At 41.5% G+C, this 22,639-nt stretch overlaps 3 protein-coding genes across 3 annotated transcripts in view; 2 read left to right on the top strand and 1 right to left on the bottom strand.

Annotated features, from left to right (window-relative positions):
- Window positions 1-37: 37 nt before the first annotated feature.
- On the bottom strand, window positions 38-2,286 carry LOC148909904 (selenoprotein H-like). Its single transcript, XM_089032455.1, has 3 exons — window positions 2,163-2,286; window positions 1,346-1,483; window positions 38-649 (listed from the first exon to the last, which is right to left on the bottom strand). The coding sequence occupies exons 1-3, from the start codon at window positions 2,284-2,286 to the stop codon at window positions 543-545; spliced, it is 369 nt and encodes a 122-aa protein (XP_088888581.1). The 3' UTR covers window positions 38-542.
- A 148-nt stretch (window positions 2,287-2,434) lies between these two features.
- Window positions 2,435-8,275, top strand: LOC116289679 (tubulin-specific chaperone E). Its single transcript, XM_031696633.2, has 16 exons — window positions 2,435-2,533; window positions 2,600-2,684; window positions 3,454-3,639; window positions 3,748-3,836; window positions 3,966-4,065; window positions 4,310-4,412; window positions 4,785-4,858; window positions 4,931-5,053; window positions 5,304-5,365; window positions 5,490-5,557; window positions 5,806-5,881; window positions 6,763-6,836; window positions 7,108-7,264; window positions 7,404-7,469; window positions 7,746-7,897; window positions 8,144-8,275. Exons 1-16 carry the CDS (start codon window positions 2,440-2,442, stop codon window positions 8,231-8,233), a joined length of 1,599 nt encoding a protein of 532 aa, XP_031552493.2. The 5' UTR covers window positions 2,435-2,439; the 3' UTR covers window positions 8,234-8,275.
- Window positions 8,276-9,711: 1,436 nt separating this feature from the next.
- LOC116289639 (uncharacterized) overlaps window positions 9,712-22,639 on the top strand; it is a 33,147-nt gene continuing 20,219 nt past the window's right edge. Inside the window, 18 exon segments of the mRNA XM_089032456.1 lie at window positions 9,712-9,831; window positions 10,394-11,099; window positions 11,289-11,339; window positions 12,550-12,638; window positions 12,798-13,233; window positions 13,546-13,566; window positions 13,703-14,266; window positions 14,459-14,536; window positions 14,865-15,050; window positions 15,694-17,988; window positions 18,520-18,962; window positions 18,995-20,234; window positions 20,327-20,446; window positions 20,756-20,990; window positions 21,201-21,508; window positions 21,701-21,748; window positions 21,828-22,442; window positions 22,551-22,595. Coding sequence (XP_088888582.1) covers window positions 10,400-11,099; window positions 11,289-11,339; window positions 12,550-12,638; window positions 12,798-13,233; window positions 13,546-13,566; window positions 13,703-14,266; window positions 14,459-14,536; window positions 14,865-15,050; window positions 15,694-17,988; window positions 18,520-18,962; window positions 18,995-20,234; window positions 20,327-20,446; window positions 20,756-20,990; window positions 21,201-21,508; window positions 21,701-21,748; window positions 21,828-22,442; window positions 22,551-22,595 — 7,474 coding nt within the window. The 5' untranslated portion in view covers window positions 9,712-9,831; window positions 10,394-10,399.

Here is a 22,639-nt window from a genome sequence, read left to right on the forward strand (position 1 = left end):
CATCACTGAAATTATCAAAGCTAAGTGTAATGTAAAAATAGTGTAAGAAAATAAAGAAATGTCATATTTTGATGACAAAAATGTTCTGATTGCTCTTTTCTGCCAAAGCATGTCATATTCAGTTGATACTGGCATCAAGCTTGTAATATGAATAACACCTTACATCACAAGCCGTCATACGTTTCATTGATACTGGCATCAAGCTTGTAATAGGATAAACATCTCCTTACATCACAAGCCGTCATACATTCCATTGATACTGGCATCAAGCTTGTAATAGGATAAACATCTCCTTACATCCCAAGCCATCATACATTCCATTGATACTGGCATCAAGCTTGTAATATGATAAACACCTTACATCACAAACCATCATACGTTCCATTGATACTGGCATCAAGCTTGTAATAGGATAAACATCTCCTTACATCCCAAGCCATCATACATTCCATTGATACTGGCATCAAGCTTGTAATAGGATATTTGTCTGAAAAGTCTATAATCTTCACACCAAAGGACGGTTCTATTTAAACTCTTAAAAGTTACACATCTCCTAGATGACCCTTTATATCATCGATGACCTTTGAATTTTCTGGAAATTTTAGTTTACGAGGAGGACCTTTCTTGATACCAGACCATATCAGAACTTCTGAAAACATTTTTATTGTGGTAAAGATCATTATGTCATACAAAACTTGCCAGATTTTGAGAACAATACCAATAGTCCTCTTCACAGTTCCCTGCACCATCTTGAAAGGTAGCCGTGCCTTTACATAAAAAAAAAGGTCTCCATCATTGCAAGCTTACCGTTCGTCTCACTTCAATGCAAAGGCACGGCTACCTTTCAAGATGGCGCAGGGAACTATGAAGGAGACTTGCAAGAAAGGGAAAATACTGGAGTTAAATGATACTTGTTTTGAGGGTTTTTCATTTCCTCTTTCCTCACAGCCCAATGACTAAATCTAGTCAAGTTATGTCTTTTGTAATTCAAACCTATATCACTCTCTGTGTGGGGCTCTTCAGCAAGGTTCGCTCCACACAGACTACTATTACATTCTATGTTTACATTGTAGAACTCAACTCACATGTTGATTTTTATAGAGGCAGGGAAAGCAGAAAGCCCAGAGAAAAAACCTTGAGGACACATCAAACAAACTCAACTCATATGCAGACAATACAAGCCTTGACCCCAGACATGAACAAAGCAGTGGTGAGGGACAGTCCCATATCAGCTCAGGCCACCCATTTAGCACAGTAGCTAAAGGAAAGCCAAGGAAAAAAACAAACAGGTTCCTTGACATGAAATAGATTATCTCACATTTTACGACATAATTTACTTATTTACCTGATTCATCACCTTTCACCAAAAATACTTCAAAACTTTTTGATCTTGGTTTCATGGGGTTGATAATGATTTCTGATTCTGGAAATGCTTCAGATAGCTCTGATTTGAGCTTGTCAGCATTCCTTTTATAAACCTGTCAGGAATTGCTGCAAAGAACAAGTACAACGATCAATAAAAATGTATAAAGACCCTTGAAAATTTTTTGGGGTGGGGGGGTTCATCAGTAAGACAGGCTTTGTGGAGGGAAAACCAGCATTTTGTTTGTAAACAAGTTCTCAAACCAGTTGTAAACAAGTGGCTGAAGATTAACTTTTACTAAATAAAACCTTTATCATCATCATTATTATTATTATCAAAATTCTGATTCTGATGTGCTTATGAATTTGTTATAACCTTTGCATAAATGACTAATTATATGCAGATAAGTACTAAGCCTTTTGTGTCTAATGATGCATTGTTACATACTATACATACAGTATGTTTCCTGGTGTATTGTACAAGACTAAACCCCCTTCATACCCATCCTCCCTTCATACCCATCCCCCCTTCATACCCATCCCCCCTTCATAACCATCCCCCCTTCATACCCATCCTCCCTTCATACCCATCCCCCCTTCATATCCATCCTCCCTTCATGCCTAACTCCAGATAGTGAATGGCCTCCTAACATTACTAATGTAGAGTAAGAGAGATCTTAAGCCTTCTTCGTTTCCATTTGATCATTGGAAATAAGTTGAACTATTACGTAACTAAGCCAACACATTACCAAGAAATTGTTGTCTTTGTCGCGCTTTTAAAGAACCTAGCTCTTACCAACGTTCTATCCTCAACTTCAATCCCGTTGTAGAATCATTCCCTTTGACCGATTTAAGCTTCTTTGAAGGAACTTTTCCTTCATCTTCGCTGTTCTGAGCTTTCCCTTTGCGCTTTTGTCGAGGCATCGTAAAACAACAAACCTACTTTCCCGCCAAACATGAAATATTGCGCGAAAACTATACTAACGATGATTTTCATTGGCCTTCGTCAACTGACCAATAACAAACCTTGTATTATCGTATGTTTTCGCTGACCTTTAGTACGCCCGCGATGTTAAGATGGCGGATGGAGTGACTTTTGTTGGAAGAAGAGTCATTTGTGATGGTTTTATAGGAACTGTGAAGTATTTTGGGGTCGTTCCGCCCACTCAAGGTACAATTGAGACTATTCGAGATTAATTTCGTTGATATTTGTATGAATTAACCCTTGCGTCTGCAGGAGAATGGCTTGGTGTGGAATGGGATGATGAGAAACGAGGAAAACACGATGGTACCTTGGATGGGGTGAGCTACTTCGTGTGTAGGTAATAAAAACATTTTCTATATCGAGTCAATCGAAGTTTGTTGGTTTTGTCTGATAAAAGGGTGACCAAATGTCATTTTATTATCTTACGGTCCTTACTTGTCACCTAAAGACAGGGACAACAGTACAGTAGGACAGCTGTGTAGTATATTAGAACTTGTTAGGGTTAGGGTAATTGTTCCTAATGGTTATCCAGTTCATTGAAGCCGAAATGAAAGACCGTGTATTCAGGGTGGATGTGTGGCTGGGTTGGGAGGGGACTGTGTTTCCCTCCCCCTCCCCTTATCCAACTACTATGTCGACATTCACAGATATTTTCCTACTTCTCATCAACCTGCAAAAAAGGCTAAATTCTGATTTTGCAGTCCTCTTAAGAATACTCTTGCATACATTATTGAAGATACCTAGATATGTTTGTGTGGAAAAGGGTGGAGAGAAATTGAGATTACTTCACAGCCATCATATAGAAGATATCCCAGCTGGGTATTAGCTATTATCAAACAATGGCTCTTTTTCAGAGCCACAGCATTAATAAAATCAATGAACAATGCTCTCATAAATAAGGTTAATGTGTCCTGACAACCAAATAACACTTGTATTAACCACATTGACAACATACTGTCTATCCACTGGACCAATCAAAAATTTGTGGTTACAGCCCTGTACCAACACCCTACTGTCACCGATTTGGGGGTCATATTGTTAACTATTACACTGTAAGGGAGTGCATTACTCCATAAAATCTTTACATTTTTTGTTTTAATCTCCAGCCATCCAAAGAGTGGTTCATTTGTCAGACTCAAGAAAGTGAATTTTGGAGTGTCAGTAATTGATGCTTTAAAGCAGAGATATGGAGTAAAACATGATACAGTACAAGATATGTATGTAGTAGATGCAAATAATAAGAAAACTGCTGTAGAAATGGTTGGAGTAAATGATGTGCACAAAGTTCAAAGGTATGTAGGGTATACAAAGTTACATAACAAAAAAATACATGGAAAAAATATTTTTCATACATCTTTCAAAGAAAAGCAACATTAAAATTTGCTTGTGTTACTATTCAGTTGTTTTGAAAAGCTGGTTGAAGTGGGCCTCAGAGAACAACTAGTAAATGGACCAGATAAGGATGTGTCACTGTCTTCAGTTGCACCAAGTATCCTTCAAAATAACAAATATAAGGATTTTACATTTCTTAACTTTTTGTAAATTGTCTACTCTTTGATATTTAAAAAATCTTTATAAGATAAGGTAAAATTTTTGACATCCTTAATTATGCTGACAGATATTGTACAATTGGATATATCTAGAAACCTCATTGCTTCTTGGGATGATTTGGCAAAAGTAATAAAAGACCTTAATAAACTTAAAACTCTTAATGTAAGGTAAGTATGTATCAAATCAGAAGACATCATGGTTGCTGCACACCATATTATTTCAACCAAACAACTGAACTCATTTGCAACTTGCATTATTCCAATGCAAAGTTCTTAATAATGCATAAGTAAGTTGGTAGTATTGGTAAAAGTTTCATGTACAGTTACATTAGGCACATGAGTTGTTTAAGATGAGTTGTTAATTGTTACTGTTGTGATAATCATTCACGAATTTGTTTGTTTTTGCCTATAGTGAAAACCAACTAACATTACCAACAGACCATAGCTTGCTGAAATCTTCCTTCTGTATGATAAAAGAATTGTATTTAAATAGAATGAACCTATCTTGGACAGAGGCAAGTCTAGCTAATAATATGATAAAATATATAATGATGTATATATATAATGTATAATGTGTAATATGATAAAATATATAATGATGTATATATATAATGTAAGTTACCCTTGCTCTAAATCTCAACTTGGGGTCAAAACAAGAAAATACGAACACTGGGGGAAAAAAGGAAATCTTTTTAGTTCTGATCTCCAGGTTGGGAAGTTGTGTAAGGGGTCTCTGTACACAGTGAATCTGTTACCATGGTAACTAATGATAGTATACCTTACCAAAGTAATAAGAGAACATAAAGTTCATTGGTACAATATTATATTGTCATTAATGTTATTGATTAAAAATATCTGTTTTTTAAATCCTTTTATTATTTCCAAAGGTTTTGATGATAATGACTATGTTCCCAGACCTTGAAGACCTCCATGTTTGCTATAATGCTATTGACAGCTTGAGGTAATGAAAAGGCTCCACACAGTACATATATCAAATACCAAATACTTATTCCTCTTCTGCCTGTCGTTGTAGGTTAAATAATGATGAAGAGAACAGCAATCAGTGTTTATTAAATCAGAAAATAGTAACATTGAATCTAGAGGGGAATCTTATATCAAACTGGAGTGATGTTACACTGCTTGGTAATCTTACAAGGTAAGTCTTGCACATTCACCAGTTTAGAAGTCTATTTTTAAGGGGGAGGAAAAAACCAACAACCCTGGAAACGCAGGAGAGAGAAAAAAACTGCGCTCACAACAACACCAAACAATTGAACACAGGTTGGATTGGTAAGAGACAACACATTGGTAGCGCACATCACCCCGTACCATCTTGAATGTATCATATGTCCTTTGAATAGAAATAAAGAAAGTGTATATGAAAATAATATGCCTTGATTTTTCAGGCTCAAGACTCTTATTCTCAATGATAATAAGCTGATTGATGTGATCTTTGATGATGATACAGGTATTGTTATCTCACTTGCTTTTAGACTTCACAACACTAGGTAGAAGAGTCTATAAACACCATTAAGACTACTTTAATCACATAATTTATCATTTACTTTGTATTTATTTTTTGTACCTTTAAGGATCAAACAAGACAAATCTATTTCCTTCTTTAACATCTTTGTCTTTCAGTAGGAACTCCATAAAAGATGTAAGTACTGCATATTCTACCTGCCTGATGTTATACCCGTTTTCCTGTTAAAACAGACCAGCTAAAATTCCAGATGTCTGGGGATTTCCCACAGTCAGAAATACCATAGTGTATTTTGATTGATAAAAGTCAACCCTGATGACTCTGGCTCCTGGCTATCTTATCATGAATAAGAGAAGCTCTTCTCCCAAAAAGCTGTTCGCTGACAAAGGTTTTAGTAGCTTGTTTTTAATATTCCTTTACTCTAGATTACAAGTGTGAATGCTCTAAACAAGTTGGTTGATTTGGTTGAGTTGCGCTTTAAGGACAACCCTGTATTCAAAGGTATGAACAACCACTCCCATACACCTTGGTAAATACACCTAAAGCATTGTTTTTCCTTGATACCACATGTCATTCCCTTGTGTATTATTCTAACTGGTTAGAGAGATCACATGTCAATCCCTTGTGTATTAATCTCACTGGTTAGAGAGATCACATGTCATTCCCTTGTGTATTATTCTAACTGGTTAGAGAGATCACATGTCATCCCTTGTGTATTAATCTCACTGGTTAGAGAGATCACATGTCATCCCTTGTGTATTAATCTCACTGGTTAGAGAGATCACATGTCATTCCCTTGTGTATTAATCTCACTGGAGAGATCACTTGTCCTTCCCTTGTGTATTAATCTCACTGGAGAGATCACTTGTCCTTCCCTTGTGTATTAATCTCACTGGAGAGATCACTTGTCCTTCCCTTGTGTATTAATCTCACTGGAGAGATCAATTTTCATTCCCTTGTGTATTAATCTCACTGGTTAGAGACATCACATGTCATTCCCTTGTGTATTATTCTAACTGGTAAAAGGGAGCAATTGTCATTCCCTTGTGTATTAATCTCACTGGTTAGAGACATCACATGTCATTCCCTTGTGTATTAATCTCACTGGAGAGATCACTTGTCATTCCCTTGTGTATTAATCTCACTGGTTAGAGACATCACATGTCATTCCCTTGTGTATTAATCTCAGTGGTTAGAGAGATCACATGTCATTTCCCTTGTGTATTAATCTAACAGGCTAGAAAAATAACATCTCTTGGGCATACTATTAACTGCGTAAAGCTAAAAGTTGCATTTCTTTAGGTCTTAGTTATGTCCAGGAAATAGTGAAATTAAAACAGAAGTGCTCATGATTATTCTTTTAATCTGTTTTCTTGTTAAAGGCGAGACCGGTTTTTCTATTCGGCAAGAACTCATTGCAAGAATTAGTTCTGTAAAGACAGTGAATGGCAGTCCTGTGAGTATGATTCAATGGTTTTTCAGTATTATTAGCTAGTCAGGGGGATACCCTGATCTCTGAAGGGTGGATAGCGCTATCCGATAGATAAAACCTTAGACATCAGACCCAAGACATCAATTAATTTTAAAGAGACCCCTAGTTGTTGTTTTCTAACATAGCCTAAATATATCTTAAGAAATCAAACCGGGAATGAAGATATAAACGTATACTTGAACGAACAAAGAAACATGTAAAAAGAGAACATTTCTTCGTTTCTGATGAAATCCAGGTTACAGAGAAGGAAAGACTGGCTGCTGAACGTGCATACATCAAGAAGTACGCCAAGGACTGGTTTGATGCAGGAGGAAAAGTAGACAATTATGACGCAAATAAACTGACAACAGAATTTGTAGAGAAACATCCACGATATGCAGAGCTTGCCAGAGGTAAACATTGGTCTGATTGGGGTTCTATGTGTAGGAGATCCCGTGCACAACTTCCCTACCTGCCTGGGGAGGGGGAGGGGAGGCTAGATATATGTTGTACTAATAATTGCCAGTTTTAATAACATCGTTTTTGTTTCAGTACATGGTATACCTGATAGTGAAGTCCATCAAAAGACCGCAGCCACTCTAAAAGAATCACTTATTGGTATCCTTTACACCACTCTGTCGGCATATGATGAAATGTGCGCCTTGTTGGATGAACTCTAAGTATATCATCCAATGAAAAAGTGTAAAGACTGCATATGACGTAATGTACGCCTTGTTGGATGAACTCTAAGTATATCATCCAATGAAGAAGTATAAAGACTGCATATGAGACTGCATATGTAAAGTATACTATCATCCAATATTGGGTCTATGTTACTATAGTAACCTGTTTTGTACTGTTATTACGTGTTCACACCTTAACCTTATCAAATAGCGTTGACATTCAAATGTCCTGATGACTCTTCTAAAAAAGTATTAACGAAAAAACTTCCAGGAACCATGACGATCGGCAAACTTAAAGGGCTGTTATACCGATTATATAAAGTGGATAGTGCCGATCAAAAACTGTCATACCTTGATACCAAAGTAAGAATGGTTTAGTGATATGCCATGTTATCAATTATTATTATTGTCACTACTCATCTTCAACCTTGATAACCAAGGAACATAATTTTATGTGGGGGAGGGGGAGGGGAATGCTAGTCTGGAGATCTGTGGAAAGCCCCTCCCCCCTCCCCCCATTTATAATGGGTCAAATAAGGTCTCCCCCTTCCTCCGCGGTTCCTAAACGTAGATCAGTTTTATCACTGATTTCTGTACTTTGTTTTCCAGAATGATCGTGAAATTCAGTTGGATGACGATTTAAGGTCTTTGTCATTTTACTCGGTTGTGCAAGGAGATACTTTGTACGTAAGGTGGTAGAATCCTAACGTGAGAGACAATCATTAAAATTCAATACCACAACTAGATGGCCTGTGTTAATCGCGTATAATTTTATCACCACTCTATAATCCCATATAAGCAACTATCGTATTATTTCCATATTCGAAAAATTCTTCTGACTGTTAAATTGGACTATATTATCGCGTGGAGCGAGAATTTATGATATAAGGACGTTCATGGTCATTGTTTGCGCGCATCCTTTCTACGCATGAATCTAGTGAGCGCGCGCTCATCGTGATGACGTCATGTTTCGATAAGCAAGATATCACAAAAACGTCTTTAATTTCTTGTAGCTCTAAACCGAAATCGGGAACCCCCCTTTTTTATTTCGTTTTTTGGAAGTACTTGGTAATACCTAACTTTAAAGGAAAAAAATAAAAAATCTGACTTTGGGAGCTTTTGCCCATGAACGTCCTTAATGTGCTAACATTGAGAACCAATCAGACTGCTTGTTTTATTTATTGCATAACATTCTAGTGATCTTTAGGTCTATAGCAATTTTATTTAACCCGCTAAAAATATCTCTCTCAATATTCTATCGACACGAAAGAGTTTGCTTTTACGATTCTCCGGCTATTTTTAATTGCCGTGTTGTTTCGCGGGTTAACAAAACTATTCTTTGAAGAATTACCGTGAATGCTGTCACGTCGTACTTCAATGAGTACCTTTGATAATTGAATTATATGATTAACGACTAAATTATTTGCGACTACGGTTTCTAAACTAAAATGAAGACTACGATGTGGGACGGTCTTAGCTTACTCTCTACACCTTTGGCATTAATCATCATAAAACATGTCGTTGAAAGGAAGGAATGTTACATAACTGCTAATTTTGAAGGAATGGTCCAATAAATCAAACAATAGACCAATAGATGTGGTAAAATGATGAATATAGTTATGTTTCAACAAAAAATTCCGGCCTTTGGAAGAAGTATGATGAATGTCACGTAATCGGATTGCTCCTTTTCCCTGCGGCAAAACTTGAAATCAAGGTTGGAGTATTTTAATAGGTTAGCTAGTAACAAACTTTCCGTGGATCAATAGAAATTAGATGGGACTGATTGTTGTGAGTAAGTGGTATTGTTTTAGGTTGAGAAGCAGGTACTATGAAGAGTGGTTTTCAGGTAAACCTGTGTTGTTATCCTATTATCTACAAATGACATCAAACGATCAAGGTTGTTGATTCTTACCAAATAAAGACATTTCTTCGAAATAATAAAATTTGTTGGAATACGACAAGGTACATAGTTGTTATTGTTAATAAATATGAAGATTTTGTCAAAAGTGATGATTTACTATTTGATCTTTACTTGAAAAAAGAAACGCATTACACGGTTATTCAAAGTTTTCAACAAAATTCTATTATGAAATTCTCTACAAAATAACCAGTAAATATTTATATTTTTCTAAGTGAGTTTTCAAAAGTTACGTTATAGACAATGAATAAGTGATAGGATTAGAAATCGTGTTGTTCCACAATTCTCTGTCAGTCACGGTCAACCTTTCTTCGTCCTTACATTATGGCCGTATAATGATGTCTGTTTAAGGACTAGACTTACGGCCAGCAGGGCAAAGGTAAGGCAATTGACGATCCTAGATTGTTATCTTACACCAATATTACTTTTATTATTCTTTTGTACCAATAGATTAGAAGATTACTATTAACTAAGGGATTTTTTTTTTTTTCCAACGAAAAATGTAAAATATTAATATAACGTTATATAGGGCTTTCGAAAGATGAGGGCTGTCAAGAAAAACTATTAGATTTTGTTTAAAAAATCTTGAGAAGATATTGAAACGCATTCTTTTCAATGACTTAGATTTTTTCTTTATACATGTGTGTGTGGAGGGCAAGAAGTAACTTTGTTGTTTTAGAGAGGACCAAGTGATGTCATTTGGACGTAATCTTTTCTTAACGAAAAAAAGGTTAAGGTTAGGAAAAACTCGAAATTCAATAAGATAAATCCTATATATTCTTGCCTATTAATAAAGGATTAAAAGCTTGATTAAGAATTAACGATGAAGAATTGCAAAAAGAAGGGGCAACAAATACAGATACAATGATTCATTTACTACAGCCGGCAGTAAATATTCCACTCGATTCTAGAACTGATTTATATGCGTTAATCATTTGCAGGTAGATATGGCAAGCCCCATATCATTTCGAGGCATCATATTGGTGCTTATCATAAGTACAGCTTTAGCTGAATTGAATCAAGATGTACAACTAAGTTCTCAACAGTCGGAAAATGTCAATTTACGACAAAAGCGCGACCTTGGGGACGATGAAGAATCTACTCCTGAATCAGATGCGGATTCAAATAACGAAGTATTGGCAAATACCGATTCTCATGCCGATAAAGAATCGACAAACGAATCGATGACCGATTCCAAAAGCGACGAAGAATCGACTAAAGAAGCAAATTCCGGTTCCATTGCCGATGAAGAATCGACTAAAGAATCGAAATCCGCTTCCACTGCCGATGAAGAATCGACTAAAGAAGCAAATTCCGGTTTCATTGCCGATGAAGAATCGAATAAAGAATCGAAATCCGCTGGCACTGCCGATGAAGAATCGTCTCAAGAATCGAATTCCGGTTCCACTGCCGATGAAGAATCGACTAAAGAATCGAAATCCGCTTCCACTGCCGATGAAGAATCGACTAAAGAATCGAATTCCGGTTCCATTCCCGATGAAGAATCGAATAAAGAATCAAAATCAGGCTCCCATAGCGATGATGAAGAAGACAAAGAGGATGAAGGCAGTGGATCATCTGAAGCCGAAATTCAGCCGGTTCAACAAGAGAGCGATGAAGGTCCAATCTCAAAACGCCAAAGCATCGGTAAAAGCGTCATTTTTTTTAAAAAATTCGGCTTTTATTATTAATGACTTGTAGATGAAAAATAGCAAAAATTGAACGTCGTTATTTAATTGGAAATGCCTCGCACATGCGCAATACCACGACAAACTTGTCGATTGTAGATACTGAGATTTTTATTATACTTAATGCATTTTGCTTTGATCTTCACAGCAACAGCGAACATCCTTAAATGTTGCCCTGTGAACACCAAATGTGGACCAAGTAAGTACAAGTCTAGTACATGTCCGATGTTATGCAATTTATTAATTAGTAGTGGCACCTGCCAATTATATTATGCATGTCCCCTTTCTGCTTCTGATCGGCATTCAAATTAATTTCCAACGTTTTTCCTTCTTTAAATCATCTTATAGATTTTCAGTTATCTTTCGTTCCTTTTGTGAAAGTATTTAAATGTTCGTCAACTCTGAGAAGGCTGACTGAATATAGACATAACTGATATCGATGAGATCACGAATAAAATGCAACAACTGGTTGTTCGTGTGTAAAGTGTCAGGTGGTTCGACTATTCTTCCACATGCCATTCATTGCATCACGCTTTAGGAACGACTTTTAGTTGTTAAAATCTGAAGGAATTTTACGATCCACAAAGATGGATAATGTCCATTCCTTTACAGGGCTTTTCAGAAATAATACAAATAAATAAATTAACTATAAAAATATCTAAAATAGAAATATCTAATATACATAATCTAGTATGTCGATAAATAGATTATTAAGTGAATATAAATTAGTTATATAGATATAAATTAGCTATATTTATATATGTATTCAAAAAAAATTCAATCCTAATTAGAAATATATCCTAATCACTAAGAATCCTTTGAAAGCTTACTACGTAATGCACGTTTAAAATTTTGCTACTTAAAGCATTCCACAGCTTGACTGCTCGTAAGATAAAACGTGCGTTGGCCACTAGATGTTCAAAACAAACGCAATATACCAAGTGAGAAAAAGGAACAGCCTATTTTTAGTTATTCTGTTGTAGATTCTTACTTACGATTAGTAATCAACAAATTAAATAGCACAACTGATTTTCATAAGCTATGTGTAAAATCCCACAGTAGTTAGGGTTTTTAGTTGATGACCATTTCCATTCTTGAAGTAATGTTCAGTTCCGAGAGATACAGGTGCCTCGCCCTCTCACCAATGAGAAGCATGGGTTGTCTACTCCGCTAAGGCGTCGTCCTCCAACCTATGCAAGGATTTCATTGTGCACGGGGTCTCTTCGCTTTTAGACTTGTTGACGTAATAACCTTTTGGATTACTCCTAACAATGATTACGGCGAAACGTTCGTTTGTAAACTTTCTCGTCTTTTTCAAGTGATAATCGCAGTAGCTATTATAAATGGCCTTCATGTAAGATACATGTCGTGTAGTAACTATTGTATATATATGTTTTATGTACTTTTAGATGTGCCTCCTTGTGCCGCATATGCTGCTGCTCCTGTCACTCAACAGCCACCCAAGGCTGTTACACCCAACATTAAAGCAGACGATAAGGTGTGTGTTCTTAGTGTACGATTTGTCTTGTTACAAGACGATCAATATATCAAAGGCATCAAAAAATCGAGAAGTTGTCGAAATACTACACAATCAGGAGAAGAATCGATTTTTATCACTGGCCAAACTCAATGAGTTATTTTTATTTTTCATATCAAGCAGTTGCAAACTGTTTCTACAAAGGTAGCAAAGCCCCAACCCAAAGGACAGATAGCATTTGGTGAGCAGTCATACGACAATTCATACTCTAATGAATATTCAGCTGGACAACAATCGCCTAATTCTTACTACGAACAGCAACCTTACTATGGCAGTCAGTCTGTACAACAGTCTTACGCACCTCAGCAAGTGGACACTCAATACACTCCTGATTATACAGATGAAGTTGAGAAGCAAGCCGTAGAAGAAGAGAACACCCTTGACGCCGAGGCAGAGAAGAGTATTCCACCAGCCTCTGCTCTACAGACAGAGGAACACAGCGATATCGATGATACCACTGACAACCTAGGCGATCTAACAGACCCTAACAACCCTCTGTTTGGCAAATACGACGTACCTTCTCCAACCAAGTCTTCTGTGTTCTGCCCACCTTGTCGTAAGTGTCGTCATCTATCATTATCACTAACATTATTATTAACATCGCATCATTAATATTGTTTGTAACAAACTTAGGACCTTTTATTAAGGGAGGGAGGGAAGGACATGTCTCTCTGGGTATGCGGTCAAAGAAAAGCAAATTCCGGCTTTCTTAGAGTAGAAGTAGGAGGAAATGCATTGATAGGAGTATTTTCGTGTTCTCTATATAATGTACCTCTCTCTTTTGGGCTTCAGATACTTAAGGTATCCTATTTTCTTTATATTAATAAATATTTCCATGTTCTAACTTTACATTTTCCTTCTTTTACAGCAAAGCCTACCCGGTCAACTGGTAAGATAATTTTAACGATTATTTATGCATTATTAAAAAACACAGCATTTATTGTATGAACAGCGCAATGTACATTTGAAATACATTATGTTTACGTACTCAAGGTTTAACCAATGTTTTCGATTCGTTTCAACAGCTTGCTCAGCTAGAATTGATCTTGCTTTTGTTATTGATGGTTCCTCGAGTGTTGAACGTTATGGCGTCGGAAATTTCCGCAGGACCATCAACTTCATACGCGACCTGACAACCTTATTTGCCGTATCAAAGACCAATACAAGAATAGCTGCAATGGTTTATGGCACTCGAGCATATCCATTATTTGATTTCAATGCTTATACAAACAATAAGAGAATTTTCCACGCATTTAATCGGCCAGTTCGATACCCAAGAACAGGAGCTCGTACCGGTAATGCCTTAAAAGCTGCTTATGACAGATTCTTTAAAAGAAATCGACGTACTGGAGCGCAGCGGGTCATCGTGGTGCTTACTGACGGAAAATCCAAAGATAATGGTCTGCCTCGTATCGCAAGGTCTATTAAAGCACGTGGTGTGAAGATATTTGCTGTTGGTCTTGGTCGTTATTTTAACGCCAAGGAACTGGATAGCTTTGTGTCACGAAAAATCAATGAACACGTTTTTACTTCTGATTGGAAACAACTGAAACACATCAGTAATGATTTGAAGAAACACATTTGCTTAGGTAGGTTACCTGCGAACAGATATCACAAATAACGAAATAAAGGAAGAAAGGAATATTGCGATAGCTTAGAATATAAATGTTGGTATAATCATGCAATACCAATTATGAAAATCCAATACCTGCAGCCATATGGAAATAAATTATATTAAAATATAATGACTTTTTAAAGAAGATTACTCTTATTCAATTCAGGAGCTGGCGGTCACTTAGTAACCTCTAAACTACAGCCTTGCATCTGTGGTAAAACAACACCTTCAACTCCTGCACCAGGTACAATCAGTTATTCATGCTTGCTATTTTTGACTACCTTTTGCTTTAGTAGTGTTTCTTTATATTTACAGTCATCTGGCACAGCAGCTTTGGTGCAATCGATGTTTTGTGTGCCGTACTTGTTGGCAAAACATTCGAGAAGCACTCTGCTACGTGTCATGCTTTTTCTCACACTTCTCACGTGTTCTGGTAATCCCCAACTACTTTAAAACAGCAGCAATAAGCAGGTTTTCCACAGGGTTTAAGATCAGCTAAAGCTATCAGTTTAAAAAACTAACCAAAAATAATTTACAGCCTTAACATTGATATGCATTGGTTACTTTTGAAGGTAAAACTACTACTCCGAAAAAAGGAAGTCCAGGTGGACCAGGTGGGCCAGGAGGTCCAGGTGGACCAGGGGGACCTGGTGGTCCAGGCGGTCCAGGCGGTCCAGGCGGTCCAGGTGGGCCAGGAGGTCCAAAGAAAACAACAACACCAAAGCCTGGTGTTACAACGAAACCAACCAAAAAACCAGGTAGGTAGACTTTATGACGAAAACATTGAATTTTGAAATCTCCTTAAGATGACTGCCTACTTTTGGAAAAAAATTTAATTTTTTTTAAACTTCGATTTTCCGAATTGAAATATATTGCTGATTCCAAATCTGGAAAGAAAAATTGGGTGTACCGAGCCTATTTTTGAGATAATAGACTACGCCACCGGAAGTGATTAGGAAAAAATTAAGATTTATAAGATAAAAGTTATTTGCAGACTCTGATTGCAAGAATGAAGGCTAGTTAATCATTCTACAATAATACGTGGATATTTTCGACAAAAAGACAAAGAGATGCATTGATTTATCATATTTTGTAGTTTCAATGCTCTTAAAAAATCGAACAAAAATCTATTTTTTCATGTGTTAGAAAATTTAGCTTTTTCTAAAATGTTGATATAAAATGATTTTTAGGAGATTTTTCGAATGAGCTATTAAAAAATAGAGAGTCCCGTGCAAATTTTGAGGTTTTTGCCCTGTTGAAGCTCAAAACGCGTATGGTTCTTCAATAAAATCTTGTAGATTTTTCGGTGGTTTTTGAGCGCGCGCAGATCGTGGGCTCAAATCCAACGTTCAAAAGTAGGCAGTCACCTTAACTTTTTTTTTTGGTTTGACAATTTGGTAGGATCACCAGGAGGTCCAGGAGGACCAGGTGGACCTGGAGGACCAGGTGGACCGGGAGGACCAGGTGGACCGGGAGGACCAGGTGGACCAGGGGGACCGGCAGGGCCAGGTGGACCAGGTGGACCAGGAGGCCCAACAACTGTACCTGGTAAGCCCACCCCAACTACTCGTCAACCTGGCAAACCGGGAGGACCTGGTGGTCCTGGAGGTCCTGGAGGACCAGGAGGTCCAGGAGGTCCAGGAGGCCCAGGTGGCCCAGGAGGGCCAACCACTCCAAAACCAGGAAAGACAACCAAGCCAACCGCTAAGCCAACGAAAAAGCCTGGAACACCAGGTGGTCCAGGTGGTCCAGGTGGGCCTGGAGGACCAGGTGGACCAGGAGGCCCAGGAGGTCCCAGTGGACCTGGAGGACCAGGAGGTCCTGGTGGACCAACTACTCCCCTTCCAGGACGACCAACAAGACCAACAACCCCTACTAAGAAAAAGCCAGGTTCTCCAGGAGGGCCAGGAGGACCAAGTGGGCCTGGTGGTCCTGGTGGTCCAGGTGGTCCAGGAGGGCCTGGTGGACCCGGAGGACCAGGGGGTCCTGGTGGTCCAACAACACCAAAATCAGGACGAACAACTACTCCAACAAAAAAAAAGCCAGGAACTCCAGGAGGACCAGGTGGACCATCTGGACCTGGTGGTCCTGGAGGACCAGGTGGTCCAGGAGGACCAGGTGGGCCCGGAGGGCCAGGTGGGCCAGGTGGCCCTGGAGGTCCAGGAGGGCCTGGTGGCCCAACTACTTCACCAAGCAGAGGACCACAATTACCAACAACACCACCACGTTATCAGCCAGGAAAACCAGGTGGGCCTGGAGGACCTGGAGGACCAGGAGGGCCAGGAGGGCCCTCTGGACCAGGAGGACCAGGAGGACCGGGTGGCCCAGGAGGACCAGCAGGACCAGGTGGGCCAGGTGGGCCTGGGGGACCAACAACTAAACGTCCGGGAAAGCCAGGAGGCCCAGGGGGACCAGGAGGACCAGGAGGTCCTGGTGGACCAGGTGGGCCTGGGGGACCAACAACTAAACGTCCGGGAAAGCCTGGAGGCCCAGGAGGACCAGGTGGACCAGGAGGACCTGGTGGACCAGGTGGTCCAGGAGGTCCAGGTGGACCAGGTGGTCCAACAACTCCAAAACCAGGAACAAAAACAACGCCTACAACTCCTACTCGAAGGCCAGGGAAACCTGGTGGTCCAGGTGGTCCTGGTGGTCCTGGTGGTCCTGGTGGTCCTGGTGGACCAGGAGGCCCAGGAGGCCCAGGTGGACCAAATGGATTCCCCACTACAAAACCAGGAGAGAAGACTAAGCCAACAAAACGCCCAGGTAAACCAGGAGGGCCTGGAGGTCCAGGAGGTCCCGGAGGTCCATCAGGACCCGGAGGTCCTGGTGGACCAGGGGGACCCGGAGGACCAGGAGGTCCAGGAGGTCCAGGTGGGCCTGGTGGACCAGGAGGACCTACAGTTAGTCCTCCCGGCAAAACAACAAAACCAACAAAAAAGCCTCCAGGAACACCAGGTGGACCAGGTGGTCCTGGAGGGCCAGGAGGTCCAGGAGGACCTGGTGGACCAGGTGGGCCTGGTGGTCCTGGAGGACCAGGCGGCCCCACAACACCAAAGAAGGGTAAGACAACTAAACCAACTAAAAGGCCAGGAAGACCCGAAGGACCTGGTGGTCCTGGTGGGCCTGGAGGTCCTGGTGGACCAGGAGGCCCAGGAGGACCTGGTGGTCCTGGAGGACCAACAACACCAAAACCTGGAGTTACTACAACGCCTACAAAGCAAAAACCTGGTAGACCAGGAGGCCCTGGAGGACCCGGAGGACCAGGCGGTCCTGGTGGCCCAGGGGGACCAGGTGGCCCGGGAGGACCTGGGGGACCTGGTGGCCCAGGAGGTCCTGGAGGACCCGGAGGTCCAGGAAGCAAACCAAAAACTACCCCCACAACAAGAAGACCAGGATCTCCTGGAGGACCAGGAGGACCAGGAGGACCAGGTGGACCGGGCGGGCCTGGTGGACCAGGTGGGCCTAGTGGACCTGGTGGACCAGGAGGACCAGCTGGACCAACAACACCTACCAAACGTCCTGGATCCCCAGGTGGACCAGGAGGACCAGGCGGGCCAGGAGGACCTGGAGGACCCGGAGGACCAACAACAGCGCCTCCAGGTAAGCCAGGAGGACCTGGGGGACCTGGTGGTCCTGGAGGACCTGGAGGACCCGGAGGACCAGGAGGACCAACAACAGCATCACCTGGAAAACCAGGTAAAAATAGTTTAATAGTTGAATGCAAAAATAAATGTTTATTGCATGAGATTTACTCATTTTCTGAAAATTAACAAAATTAATTCCAAAGGTCTTTTTCCTAATTCTATCGTACCTTAATCCCCCTTTATTCCATAGGTTAATTTTAAGCCACAAGGTTTACAGCTGATATCAATTTTAATTTTCTTCAGACGCCTAGTTTGAACAACTCAAATATGTAAAACTGTAGTCAACCAATAAGCGACCCATTGCTTTATGAGTGTCTTATTTTATTATGTGATTTGCATAATGTATAATTTGTATTCCTGAATGAGGACTAACGTTCAAAACCTTAGTATTGTTCCAACCCTAATTGCACTGTTTGAATTTCATTCTGATTTTCTTGTTGCATTCAATACATAAACGTCCCAATTAGTAAACGTTAATCATTACACTATATTGATATGCTTAAAATTGCTTTTCCAAAAGTCTTTAGTGAGATGATAAGTTTAAAAAATCGTAATATCGAATTCTATTACTATTACTTTACAGGAAGTCCAGGAAAGCCGGGAGGACCGGGAGGACCCGGAGGACCAGGTGGTCCAGGGGGACCTGGTGGCCCTGGTGGACCTGGTGGACCTGGTGGACCAACAACTCCAAAACCAGGAACGCCTGGAGGACCAACAACGGCACCAAAACCCGGTAAGCCAGGAGGACCAGGAGGACCTGGAGGTCCCGGAGGACCTGGAGGACCAGGAGGGCCAGGTGGTCCAGGGGGACCTGGAGGCCCTGGTGGCCCAGGAGGTCCAACAACCCCAAAGCCGGGAGTCACAACAACACCAACAAAGAAAAAGCCAGGTTCACCAGGTGGCCCGGGAGGGCCAGGTGGTCCTGGGGGGCCTGGAGGCCCCGGTGGGCCTGGGGGTCCAGGTGGCCCAGGTGGACCTACAACAACTAAACCAGGTGTTACCACAACTCCAACAAGGAAAGCTCCTGGTAGTCAGGTCCGAGGACCTGGTGCCCTGGAGGTCCAGGGGGTCCAGGGGGCCCTGGAGGCCCTGGAGGTCCAGGAGGACCAACTACACCTAAACCAGGTGTTACCACAACTCCAACAAGGAAAGCTCCAGGTAATCCAGGAGGTCCTGGAGGACCCGGTGGCCCTGGAGGTCCAGGAGGTCCAGGGGGTCCTGGAGGCCCTGGAGGTCCAGGAGGACCGACTACACCAAAGCGCGGACAGAAAACAACTCCAACAAGAAAAGCACCAGGCACTCCAGGTGGACCCGGTGGCCCAGGGGGTCCTGGTGGTCCAGGTGGACCAGGTGGTCCTGGAGGTCCAGGTGGACCGGGAGGACCAACTACACCGAAGCCAGGACAGAAAACCACGCCAACAAAAAAAGCTCCTGGAACTCCAGGGGGACCTGGGGGTCCTGGAGGTCCAGGTGGTCCCGGTGGCCCAGGAGGACCTGGAGGCCCAGGAGGCCCTGGGGGACCAACCACGCCTAAACGGGGAGCTACAACAACTCCAACAAAAAAACGTCCAGGAACACCCGGAGGACCAGGAGGCCCGGGAGGCCCGGGAGGCCCAGGAGGACCTGGTGGACCTGGAGGGCCGGGAGGACCAGGTGGACCAACTACTAAACGCCCAGGTAAACCAGGAGGTCCCGGTGGTCCAGGTGGACCAGGCGGACCAGGCGGACCAGGAGGACCAGGTGGACCAACAACTAAACGACCAGGAACGCCAGGAGGGCCAGGAGGACCTGGTGGCCCTGGTGGTCCCGGAGGACCAGGTGGACCAGGTGGACCGGGAGGACCAGGTGGCCCTACAACTAAACGCCCAGGAAAACCAGGGGGACCAGGAGGGCCCGGCGGCCCTGGTGGTCCTGGAGGGCCAACCACTAAGCCACCTGGAACGCCTGGGGGACCGGGAGGACCCGGAGGACCTGGAGGTCCAGGAGGCCCAGGAGGCCCTGGTGGGCCAGGAGGACCAGGAGGACCAACAACGGCTCCCCCTGGTAAACCAGGAGGACCTGGGGGTCCAGGAGGTCCTGGCGGTCCTGGTGGGCCAGGAGGGCCAGGAGGGCCAACAACTGCGCCTCCAGGCAAACCAGGTGGGCCAGGTGGGCCCGGTGGTCCAGGAGGTCCCGGAGGTCCAGGTGGACCAGGGGGACCAGGCGGACCCACTCAACCTTGCAAGCATAAAACTACTCCTCGACCTGGTGGCCCTGGAGGTCCCACTAGCGGGCATCCATGTTACACAATTCCGCCAGGTACTGTGTTTGATAATTTGAATTCAGTTTTAAAATAAATGTTAGGATAATAAAGATTTGCTAAATAAACATTGTTTTCTATTTAATGTTAGGCTACACGATTGTCCGTAAGACTACTACTCCTAAGCCAAATGTACCTGTTGGCCCGGGTGTTACAACTGCTTCTCCAACAAAACCCACTCGGCCTGCAATTACTACTCCTTATAACAAAGGTATTGGACTATATTGTTTTATTACATTACTCAATGTATGGCAATCAGTAGCGTATATTTTATCGGGAAGCGTAAGGTTGACGGGAAGGACTGATTCAACTTGAAAAGTCTTAAAAGAGCACAAATTCTGACTTTCATTGATTGATTTTCATTCATTCATTCATTCGCTTAAACAAAAAACTTTCAAACCCATATAATGTTTAATAACCTAGTGCGACCACTTATCTTAATGATCTGTTAACGTTTGTTTGAGAGCTAGCCAGATATAGTTCTTAATATATTTATGGTTTTTGAAATAATTCTTTCTAGTTTGTAAGACAGCTATGGATTTGGCATTTGTTGTCGATGCATCTAGTAGTGTTGGTGTACGCAACTTCCGTCGTGTCAAGAAGTTCCTTAATAAGATTGCCAATTCTTTTATTATTGGACCTCGCAACGTCAGAATAGGAGCTGTGGTGTTTTCGTCAAGACCTCAACTCGCTTTTGGCTTTAATGCAGCTCTCACCAAACGTGCTGTAAAGAAAGCAATTAGTCGCCGAATAAGGTTTGTCATCAGTACTTTGTAGACTATTTTATTTTTCTCTAAAGAAAACTTCTTGCATGCTCTGTTTTGTTAGCCCATGTGTTGCATAATTTGTTTTGGAAAGTTAGGGAGGGAGGGAGAAGAACGAGGAAGCCCTGCTGGCAAAACGCAACCTCTAATTCATCACAAATTGATTTATGTAATGTTGTTTTTATATGATTCAAACTATAGATTCCTGAGAGGTGGAACATTCCTTGGACGAGCTCTAAGACTGGCAAAGAACCGTTTGTTTGCAAGTTCATCTCCATCGAGAAAGAAGACTTTAATCGTTGTCACAGACGGTATAGCTATCGATAATATTCTAAAACCAATACAACTTTTAGTTGCCATGAAGGTCGATGTCTTTGCTGTTGGAGTGGGCAAAGACTTTAGTAGACAGCAGCTGTTAACAATAGCAAAAGACCCTCAACACGTCTACAACAGTCCTTTCAAAAATCTTAAGGAGCTTGTCTCTCGTTTAAGCAAGAAGACCTGTTACGGTAAGTTAATTTTGCTTGAAGTTTCTGCTGCTCCACTAATTTCTGCTCTGTTAATACAGACTGACACGCGTAACGTGCAGTGACCTGGATTTTTATGGATATCAAACAAATGCAAATGTGTGCATTTGATATGCCCTTGATATGAAGAAAAAATTATACTTGTAAATAATTTTAAAACAATGCCTTTTCTAGAGTCAAATGGAGTAACAGAATCGAAAACCAAGCCTACGAGACGACCACGTAAGTCAAATGTTACAGCATATGAGCATTGTAAATCTTAGTTCTTGAATTCATAAATTTATTGGTTGATGTTTTTTAGGATTCCCCAAACCCGTTGGCATCTATCCATTTACCAAGAAGGTTCAAGGAAAAGACATTGGTCCAATCCAGAACCCTACAGGAAGATTATATGGTGTTAGGCCAGACCGAGGACCAAATGGTAGACCTGGTGGATCTACCAGATTCCCCGGACGTCCAGGAAGCAATGCTGTCTTACCTAATAAGGGTGGTTTGGATCCTCGTGACTCTATTACCATTATTGCCTGGGTGAAGCCATCGAAGCCTGGAACGATTCTAGAATATATTCCCCGTGGTGTGAAACTGAACATGCTTACTCGCAAAATTCTACGAGTTACCTTCAGACGACGTAACGGAAAGCCTGCCAAACCTGTTACCAGCCGGCAACGCGTCAAACCCGATCAATGGAACTACATCGCTGCTACTTATGACCAAAAAAGAAATCAAGCCACCCTTTGGCTTAATTCTCGCCCTATCACTTCCAGGAATATTGGCTGGATTAGACTAAAGACGAACACCAGGAAAATACGCATCGGCGGAAGAAGCTTCCGTGGTTCAATCTCTTGCGTGCAGATCTATGGTCAAGCTTTGGATGGAGAGCAAATCAAGGCTGTCCAGGATCTTTGTATTGAACCAGGTATAGATCGATTTATCAATTCATTTATTCAAACGATCACTAAAAATAAAGCAAGAAAGGAAAGTAAAAACAGTGTATCAATCTTTAAATATTATCTCAATTTTACAGGTGAACCTAAACCAACCAAGGCTCCAACACGCACCCCAAGACCTCGTAAGTGTATTACATAATAATGATAAAACGATCAACAGACCTTT

This window comes from Actinia tenebrosa, unplaced genomic scaffold (assembly GCF_029948245.1).
Source record: "Actinia tenebrosa isolate PJP-AT-01 unplaced genomic scaffold, QUT_ActTen_1.0 PGA_scaffold1__47_contigs__length_23844297, whole genome shotgun sequence".
NCBI classification, from domain to species: Eukaryota; Metazoa; Cnidaria; class Anthozoa; order Actiniaria; family Actiniidae; genus Actinia; species Actinia tenebrosa.